Below are 10,623 nucleotides of genomic sequence, written 5' to 3' on the forward strand. Positions count from 1 at the left end.
GTATCATTTTATCTAAAATGTTTCTACTGGAGAGAAACCAAGACCTTTGTAAATATTACATGTCATTTGCCAACAGGAAAAACTTAAGATCTTGTTATAGTAAATCACACATACCGGTACTAGTGTTCTCGGAAAGATGACGTAAGCAAGCACTGTTAACAGTTTAATCACCCAGCAGCAGCTGCTGTATTGCTGCCAGTAGGAGATAACTGCCGAGGCCCTAATGAGGTTTCCTGCAGTAATCCTTACACACATTTTCAACCCTATTTTTTCCTTCTTATAAATTCTGCTTTGTAAACATGACAAATAAAATTCTGAAAGTTTTTTTAAAGGCCCCTTTAACAACTAATTCCATGCATAGACAGTCTCCCTGCTCTTCCCCGATTCAGAGGCGATTCTACAAATACCCTGGCATACACTCCACAGGACACAGAAAGCCACTCGAATACATTGGTTTCCTCTCTTTCAAGGGAAAAGGTTCCTAAAGGACACAATGACCCAGAAACCTCATTCAAGCCCTGGCTTGCTCATCTGAACTAAATGAAGCAAGCCAACTTTTGACAGCGAGTCAGCTGCAACATACTTCCCATACGTAAATCATTTCCAGTTACTAAGTATTTTAGATTTATATGAATGATAATGCCTACTATATTTTAGCTGTTGTGGGCATGGCAACATTTAAGATGAGATGTAAGATAGGTTTATCTGAAGTGCTAATTCCCCTTTTTCGACAAACTATGCAGCCTGAAAGGGAAGAGGAAACCTTAAAAATGCTTCTCATTCTGGCTCCTGCACTAAGAAAACTACTCCCAGAACCACCCTGTCCGAGATAAGCAAACTTCTATTACCCACTTCAAGTGAAACCCTGTCCCACCAATATCACTGACAACACTCCCCACGTCTCAAATAAGGCCAAGACTTCACATTACGCATCAATTTGCCCACTCCCTGCTAAAAAGACAATGACATATCAGCGTTTAGCATTTTACATCATACAGTTCTTGCAGTTGGTTAATGAAAGGTTTTGATTTGAAAACAACTGTGTTTCCAGAAATGAAACCACTGCATAACTTTAAAATTATCTTTTATCAAAGAGATGTCTCTGGCTCCCCAAATATAGAGCCATTAACAACAAAGGAGGGTGAAATGCTACTTAGTGGATTAAAGAAAGTCACAAATAAAACATGTAGCCATAAGCCATCCCTATGACCCAGTCTGACCCTTTCCCACCTACCAGCAAATCCCCTTCATTCCACTAATCTAAATCTAGTCTGAGCTACTAAATTATTCAAATTACAATACTCTGTCACTAGACCTATAGTCTCAAGTTTCAGAGGTAGCCTAAGGCAAAGGAACAACAAAGTGACTTTTCCCCACCCCATCACTGGTTGTACACAACAAATGCCATCGTATCACTCATGGCCTAGCTCATCACTGAAATGTCTTCATACAGAAATATATGCGTAACTACTGCACAGGATCTGTACACTTTTAAGCAGGACTGTGAAAAAAACCTTAAGACACAATAAAGTTTAGATCAGTATGTGCTATAAAATTCCCCTCTTCTCCCACCCCAAAGCAAGAAGCGTCTCCAAAAGCTGCGTGTTCAGTTTATTTATACCATGTTTCTGGTAACAACACGTTCCAGAGAATCATTAGGTGATATCATAAAAATCATCAATATCAGCTTCTAATACGGGCAACAAGAAGTGCAGTAAGCTCATTTTGGACAGAACACGTGCCTGTTCTCAGTGCATACACTCAAAACACAGGACAGAAAAGGAACATTTTCACAATGGTAATTAATCAGCACTATGTGCAAAGCCACCACGTCAGCTCCGACTCTGCTCCCTGTAACATACAACACCCTTCATACTCCTCTCACCTGGTGCACACCCTATGACAATGGCAAGCCTATGGCTGAAAGGTCCGACACAAGGTCTACTAATAGCCACAGGAAGAAAACAAGAGAAACCACTACTTCTCAAGACCCTCCAACAGCAACACAACCTACCAGGCAAAAAAGTTTAGACAACCCAAGAAATGGGGCTACACCACATTACAGAGGAAGGATAAAGATAAAACTGCGTAAACCCCCATCTACTCTCCAAAAGCAAAAGGAAAAAAAAAAAAATCCTGCCAATTTTGCTGAGGGGATTTCCTTCTTGCCTCTAAATCTGGGAACACAGTAAGCAGATCTTGAAAGGTGTTTACAGTCAATCTGAGACACTAGACTCCTCTGATATCAACCAAGGATAAGATTTAGAAGGAAAGTAATAACAAAAATCTTAGAGTTTCATTAAAGTTATCAATACACAATAATAACCTCATAAGTTATTTTCCTCTTAACGATGTTTTCTGAGAAATGGTTTCATCTGTCAGGAAATGACTGGCTGTCAAACCAAACCTATTTCAGATTAACTTCCTGTTTCAATACTACTACATAGCCAAAATATTCCTCTCCCTATTCTAGACTAATACCAAACTGCTAGACTGCTATTTATTTTGGCTAGGCAGTAACTCTTGAGGGCTTTTTACCCAACCAAACTTATACACACCATAGCTCTTTAGCCAACAAAACTGGGCACTAACAAAAATATTTATGAAACTGGAGACAATGCAAAACTCAGCTGTAATGGGCAAAGATGATTAGCCTTTCCCAGCTAACAGAAAACAACTTTTACCTAGAAATGTATGTAACAGACACAAATTGGTTTATGGTCGAAATGGGGCGAACCAACCCAAAACATTTTTTCCTGCACTCGTAATTGACATCTTTTCCATAAGACAGAATCATCTCTGCATTTCCTCTCGCAGACATACCACCTCAAATTTCAGACTGGCTTTGCCACTGTCTGGATTAACAAACCCTTTTCTCACTGGTAAGGAGAAATAATGCATTTTCATCAAATTATGTCTTACAATATGCTTAAGTAGCTAAACCTTAAAAGTTTAACTGCTAGTTCTGAAGGCCATGATATGAATCACCTGCTTTTCATTTAAACACTGTTAAAGAGCAGCAGAATTCACAAAGTGAAGGATTGAGACGTCAAGACTGTGTAAGACTGAACTGTCTTGCACTTCTGCAATGCCGGTTTCTTGCATAAATGCACCACGATTACATGTGTTCACCACAGGAACCAAACCACATAGCTCTTATCCTAGATGCTTTGAAATTTAGGTACTGCTATCTTGCAATATTATTTATCATATATTCCTTTCCAGGTCTCTTTCTCCTCCCAACTCTCACCATCATTACAGAAACAATTATGAGTCATATTTGAACACACACAGATGTAAAATTCAACAGGAATTAGTTCAGACACAGGGGTTTGTTCTGTTCTCCTCACACAGCCTTGCTCCTAGTGTCCAGTTCTGTAGGCTATCTTGGTGGCCCAGTTCAAATCTTTTGTTCTTTCATAAATGCTAAAAACTCAGACAGACCTCAAAGTTCATCATGACGTTATACTTCATGTCAACTAGCATGTAATGACTCTAACCATCTCCTGAGCCCAACTACTACTTCAAGACTAGACTTTATCTAACTGTCTCTCTGCTCTTGTACAGGGTCCAGGGATTAACATAATCACACAATTAATTTCCTCCTGACTAAACGAGCCTTCCAGCAGCAGGCTTTGCCATGACCAAGGCCAAGGTGTTTGACACCCTTCACTACTGTAAAAGGCATGCTGTGATTATGAAAAATTTTGAGCTCAAAAAATGTACAGGAGATGAATACAATCACACCTCTGTGGTATTACTGCAGCCATTATTAGATGCTATTGAAATAACACTGCCTTTTTTATTTTTTTAGAAAGCCTGCTTTTAAAAAGAAGAAAAAAAAAATCACAAATACGTTGAAGGTAAGCTGCCATTCTCTTTGCAGTAGTGCCTAAGAAATGAAATCCGTGGATGTGAGACATGGTAAATGCATGAATACGGCTATTGCCATGGGAGTCGTTCAGGACACTGGACCCAGGAAAAGAACTTGGTCTCATGGGTTCAAACCAAATTTCCTGCCTTCCCTCCCTACAACCCCCATCCCAATTTAGGTATGAAACAAAGTGAATAAAACATGACCTACTTCACCACCGGTGAGATGCTAATGCTGTGCTGTAACAGGGCAGCAAACCCGGGAGACGCAAATACCTCTGCCTAGACCAGCACAGGTCGAGCAGAGGCCTATACCTCCCTTTGCTGAGCACACAGCAGAAGTCAGTAAGCCTTCACTGACTTGAGGTGTCTTCTCCAGGGCTGCACATTTCTCAGACAGACACAGCAAAGAGGCCGCACACTGAACTCCTAAGCTCAGTTTCGGCAGAGTGCAGTACTGAGATGCAGCACTAAGCCAGAGTGGATCCATCTGGTGCGAATACACCATGCAAGTTCGCACTCGGGCAGCAGCCTAACGAGCAGCACACAGCGCTGCATCTGACAAGTGTGACTCAACCCAAGACCCTTTCCGTGTAATTTTGAGAAGTGCTATGCACATGTTGTTACCACATCTTTCAACTGGAAACAAGGAGTTCAGCACTTCTCCAAAGCTTACAATAGGTATTCAGATTAGGCTCTCAAACAAAAAGCCCCGATACACCAGCAACTCTTCAAAAATTCTAGATCCAGTAACAAGAAGGCTTTTATGAGCCTTTGGTGCTCTGGGAAACCTCGTACTAAAAAACATATAAACATTTCACCTGTTCCAGCTGCAGTATTTTGGAGAAAAATTAAGGCTGTACTGAATTTTTTCCCTAGTCCTTTTGAAAGTGATTTATGATCAATATCTCCAGCTATAGCTATACATTGACAATCTTTTGCTCACATTTTTTCCTAACAATTTTGGATTACAGTTTCTAAAGTAAATCCTGTTGAACAAAGTCTGTAACGCTTCAGTAGCAAAGAAGCTAGCAAAAAAAAAAAAAAAGCTGTCTTCACCCAAGATGTAAGATCATTATACCACAAATGACATTTTATGGCAGCTAGTTAAATACGAAGCACTCCATACCATATCTACTTGCATTGAGAAAATTAAACAACTTTATGCATGCATTCTTCTGTACAGACAAAAGTAACAAAACCTCATGCATTTTTTAAAGCAGCAGTAGAAATCCAGTGGCATTTATCTACACAATCTTATAAATGTGTGGAATCACTTAGCCCAAAAGGAAACTGTTAGTCAAGGCTTACTAACTTCATTTCTGTGCTCAGCAGTTGTTGATTTTTTTACGACAAATAAGAAAATTATTTCATATTGCTTTATGAGTAAAATATCTTTAAAATATTTCTGTGCAGCTCACAAACATTTACCTGCATACTAATAACTATGATTTGCTATCATCTCTTTCACCACTCAGCACAATGAGTTGAACCGGCAGACTTTTCTCCCTTCTGTTATATACATTTGTGCATGTGTTTCAAAAAAAAACACATTTACCATAGGATACAGGCCCACAGAAATAAACAAAATATAGCCTACAGAAATAAACAAAATACAAAACCTACAGTGACCATGATTAATTAGCTACAGTGTTTAGAAATCAACTGGTAAGTAAAAGGTCTAAAAAGTTTACTGCAATAATTACAGAAAAGATACTTACATGGACTAACGTCTCTGTATCTGTTTCGATTTCTGTTTTCTGGGTATTTTGCAACTCTGTGAGGGTAGTCACTGGATTTATGTCGAATTTCCTTTAAAAGACAGAGAATACAATTTACTCATAGCCAGCCACGCTGAAAAAGGTTAGTGTTCTACACTTCCTATTGCAAGACTTTTAAACTTCTTAATTAATCAAGGTTATTAACACTAGGTGTAGTAAAGGTTGGTTTAAAAATGTTAATTATTATTTTCACTCAGAAAACATGTGTCTCATTCTTGGCCAAGCTGTTGCCATTTAGATCTTACCACAATTGATTAACACCACTAAACTAACATAAGTGCAATTTGGCAAGCAACTGATGTAGTAGGGACGAAAGGGGAAAAAACAACCCGGATATTTATTATGCTTACAGTTTACCTCAGACTTGCACGTTATCTCCCACAGTAACGAGAGCCTCAGATGGACAGAACTAACAGCTGTATACTGCTAGCTCCTTTGCACACCAGCTTGCAGCATAAATCCCCACAAAGGCAACTGAACTAGTTAATGATTTTATGGCTGCTCTTTACAGCCACAAGATTATTCTTGGTGGTTTGACAGTTCAGCCCATATAGCTGTAGTTAAACATGACCCAATACAAAGGAACAATTCTAGACTCACAAATATCAATGTGAAATCACAGCTTGCTTCTCCCTGGGCGTTAATACAAACCCTTCAATAATCTGCATTTGGAAGATATTAAAACATACTCATTTACACACTGTTTTAAGCAGCATGCTGTTCACATACTCTGAATGTTCAGTTTTATTAATTTTTTGCCTCTGAGTGTATCTTTTCCACAACTTCACTAAGATATATTTACCTTATGTAGACAACTGTCTCACAGCGAAAGTGCTACTGACAAGCAGTCTCCAATGAACTGAACTATCCCTTTATATGTCTGTACTGATGCCATCTCAGCACACATGTTGTACAATATAGAAATAACAATATTTTATTTTGAATTCTCCTTTTATTTTTTAGATGATGTTGCTACATGTGATCATTATGTCTCAAATAGCATTTAAACTTCTCTTTACAACTAAGCATTCTTTGGTCTTCTCTATGTTTCCACTACCTTCTTGGTCTTCCCAAACTTCCCAAATAGTCTATATATTCCCAGACAATTAACACAGCCAAAAAGGGCTTCAGAGGAAAACTAACACATGTAATGAAGCTCCATTTTTTAGCAGCTGGTGTGTGACATCACTAAAATGCAGTGCCAGCCTGTAAAGAATCTAAACCACAATGTGGAACAGCAACTGTCAAACACCAATGCTCTACATATTTCTATAAAAATCTCTTAATATATTAGACAATCAGTTTTTTTTTTGATACAGCACATTGGAACTTGTCTTCTCCTCTAGTTTATACGGCTTACAACCTTTGGGAGCAATCACATGTATGTTGAATAAATGTGTCTGGCAGGCATTCGCAACCAAGTTCCCATGAAATGTAAATATCGTATTACTTCATAAGAATATGCAACACATTTTGTTTTTAAAAGCACTGGCATCCTCTGTGCGCAGAAAAAAACCTGTAATTCGGTGAAGAAAAATTAAAACAGCTAGAAAACATTACTACAGTGACGGGAGGGGGACTTGCTAAAAAGAATTAAACCCAAGGGAGTTTAATGACTAGTTCTAAAATCAGTTTTCCCACATACTATCCAGCATCACAAATTGGAGAAACAAACCAGATGACAGATGTAACGTATGGCAAATTACACAAGAAAAACTTGCACAGAATAAAAAAAGAAGTGAAAACCAGTATTATTTATTCAGTCAGTAATTCAAACTGGAAAGGATCTCCAGGAGTCAGCATAAGTATTCCAAGCTTCATAGGATTTTACCGCAAGTCTTGGCAAACTCATGGAACTGAAGGGCAAATACACAAAACTGGTCTCAGCAAGAAAAATAAGAACACTCCAATACCCAACTATTTTTTTTCTTCAGACACAGTAACACTTCTCAGGGCAAGTATGTATCTCTTACACAAAACTATCATAGGAAAACACCTTCCTAAACAAAAACTCAGTGTAAAAACAAGTAGTCAGCAATTAGAGTATTTTCTACAATTATGTGCTATTTAAAAGAAGTGCTCTTTTCTTTTTGTTTTAAAGCATATCTGTATTCCCTGGTTTTAATATAAAACAAATACATCAAGTATCCTGAAAAAACCTTGAGTTTGTGAAATCTACAAAATCAGGGAAACATAAAATCCTAATACAAAAAAGTTTATTAAAAATATTTTACAGCATAGCTGTAGTAAAATTAGGAAAACCGTATACAGAGTTTAGCAAGGCTTAATATACAATTTTCTCTTTGGTTTACTTCTCCAAGTACAACTAAATATTATTAAAATGACTTGGGAAACTTAACTTGCTCCGTCTGGATATACCAGATGTAATGTGTGTGTCCTTTTCTACCTCGTGAAAAATACTGGTTGCAGAACTCTTGCCTTAAACTTTTAGCTCCTTAACTTAGCCCAGTTTATTTCTGCTATTCCCTGTTGATTTCAAACAACAGTTCAGTTCCATAATACAGGTCGGGAGATAACATATTTGAAACACACGTAAATCAAATACACTGCTAATTTAACAGAGAAAAAGCACAACTTAAGTCAGTAAAGAGCACTTTCGTTTCGGGTTGCTTTTCCTCAGTTGTGAAAGAGCACTGTAAAACACACGCTGGCTCGAGTAACCACCCTAGGATTACAAGCCAACAGACAAAGTCTGTTCTAGGGAACTGACCCAAAGACCACCGTGACAACAGGCAGTAACCGATGCCGCTTGCAAAGAAAAAGGGCAAGCGGCGCGTTTTCTGAGCAGGCCTCCTGCGGGTGCCAGGTGAGGGCAGCGGCAACGGGGCGGGGGGGCGAGCGGGTGCCTGAGGAGCCGCTGCGCTGCGGTTTCAGCGGCGGAGCCGGGAAGCCGGCGGCGGCAAGCCTTGGCCGGGTCGATAAGATCAGGTTTAACTTCCCACTCCGCCTGGAAACCGCGGGGAAAACCCCCGCGTCCGGCTCACACCAAGCCGCCCGTTTGAGCCCTCCGCGCCCCGCCGCCGGCACCCGCCTGAGGGGCCCCGGCCGCCGCCGACCTCGCGCAGGCGCACCGCGAAGCCGGCGCCCCCTCCGGCGGGCGGCGCGCACGCGCACCGGCCCCGCACGCCGCGCTGCGCCTGCGCGCTGGCCCCGCTCCGCGCCTCACCCCCCCCCCGGGAGAAGCGGCGGCCGCCTCCCGGGAGCATGCGCGGCGCCTGCCCGCAGTTTCGCTGCGTGCACCTGAGAACGAGCCGCGGCCCGGCGACTTCCGCTCCCCGCCGAGCCGGCCCGCACCGGCAGCGCGCGCTAGCGGCTCGCGGCCCCTTCCCCGCTCCTCCCTCCCGCCGCCCGGCCGGCGTAGAGCCGGCGCGGCCGCCTCGGCTCACCAGATAGCGCGCCTGCCAGTCGTTGGTGGCGTCGATCTCCTGAAACTCCCGCTCGATGACGGCGGACATGGCGGTGGCCAGAGCACGAGCCCGTCCGGCGGCCGGCGAGCTCCCGGCCCCTCGCGCGCTGCCCACCACCCGGGAGCGGCGAGCGCGCTCATACGCTCGCAACGGGTCCCGCTGCCGCCGGCGCCGGGCGCATGCGCGGCTCTCGCCCCCGCCCACCGAGGGCTGCCGGGACCACGCCCTCGGGGAGGAGGGAAGCACCTGGGGTGGTGTCACGGGGGGCGCGGCCCGACCTCAGGTGGCCCCGGGGCCGGGCCGGGCCGCCAGCTGCTGGCGATGGAAAGCAGAAGTGCGGGAAGGGGAACGGGGTAGGGGCGCGACCTGTAGCGGGGCTTGCTGTGCCCCACGCCGGAACGCGGCAGCCCTCGGCGATGGCCGCCAGGAGAAAGCCCCTCGGGAAGCGGCTCCGCAAGCGGCTGGCAGAGCCGAAGGTCGCCAAGAGGGGCGTAGCAACGGCTGCGTTGCTCAAACGGCGGGGGAGTGCCGGCGGCCCTTCGGGCGGGCGAGCGGCCATGTGGGCGAGCACGCGTGGTGCTAACCCGTACCGCCAAGGGCCAGAGGCCGGAGCGCCGGGCTCCCTCCTCCCACCCCGCCGCCCCCCCCCCGCAGGGTCCCCGTCCCGGACCTCGCCCCGGGCCCTCGGGCTTTGCCCCCACGCGCCCCCCCACGAACGGGCAGGAGGCACGTGCGCACTGCTATCTGCCCTCTCCGCACGCCGCCCTGCCCCAGCCGCTCCCCTCCCCCCTCCACCGCCCTCCGCGGCGGATAGCCCCGCCCCTCCACCGCCCCGCAGCACTTGGCCCCGCCCCCTCCACCGCCCTCCGCGACTAGCCCCGCCCCGTGTCCTTAGCCCTGCCCCTCCGCCCCTGTACCCGGTGTCTGTCCGCTGCAGCGTGGCGGACGAGCCCCACCGGGCCCCCTCAGCCGAGGGCACCCCGAGAGCGCCCCGTTACCGGGCTCCTGCGCGCCTGCAGGGGCTGAGCGTGCCGTCGCCACAGGCGCGGTCGCCAGAAGGGCTTCAGATGCGTGACGCGAGGGGGAAAGGCCGGCGGAGCGAGGCGCTCTCTCCGTTAGCGTGCTGGCGCAGTTGCGCCGCCGGCGGGCCGGCCGCCCTGAGAGCGGCGCGGTGCGAAGGCGGCGGTGGCGCGGGCAGCCGGGGCCTCCACCGCCGCTCCGGGAAACGCGTTCCAATGTTGCACACCCTCATGGTAAAAAAATTCTTCCTTCTATCCAGTCTGAATCTGCCCTCTTTTAATTTAAAGCCATTGCCCCTTGTCCTGCCGCAACAGGCCCTGCTAAAAAGTCCCCATCTTCCGTATAAGCTCCCTTCAGGTACTGGAAGGCCACAACCAGGTCTCCCCGCAGCCTTCTCTTCTCCAGCCTGAGCAGCCCCAACTGTCTCAGCCTTCCCTCATAGGAGAGGTGTTCCAGCCCTCCAGGTAAGGCGAATATTTTTGGAACAGACTTCTGGTTTTGACACCCAAGTAACTGTCATC

The 10,623-nt window shown here is 45.4% G+C and overlaps 1 protein-coding gene across 2 annotated transcripts in view; it reads right to left on the reverse strand.

The window, feature by feature from the left end:
* PTPN2 (protein tyrosine phosphatase non-receptor type 2) overlaps positions 1–9,283 on the reverse strand; it is a 34,154-nt gene extending 24,871 nt beyond the window's left edge. The window contains exons 1-2 of one of the 2 annotated variants that reach the window (XM_075416509.1): positions 9,062–9,283; positions 5,595–5,685 (exon numbers count right to left, since the gene is read on the reverse strand). In XM_075416509.1, coding sequence (XP_075272624.1) covers positions 5,595–5,685; positions 9,062–9,130 — 160 coding nt within the window. In that variant the 5' untranslated portion in view covers positions 9,131–9,283. The remainder of the gene's footprint in view (positions 1–5,594; positions 5,686–9,061) is intronic. The other variant, XM_075416508.1, reaches the window with a different exon arrangement.
* Between the last annotated feature and the right edge of the window lie 1,340 nt (positions 9,284–10,623).

The sequence above is a fragment of the Opisthocomus hoazin genome, chromosome 3 (assembly GCF_030867145.1).
Source record: "Opisthocomus hoazin isolate bOpiHoa1 chromosome 3, bOpiHoa1.hap1, whole genome shotgun sequence".
In the NCBI taxonomy this organism is placed as follows: Eukaryota; Metazoa; Chordata; class Aves; order Opisthocomiformes; family Opisthocomidae; genus Opisthocomus; species Opisthocomus hoazin.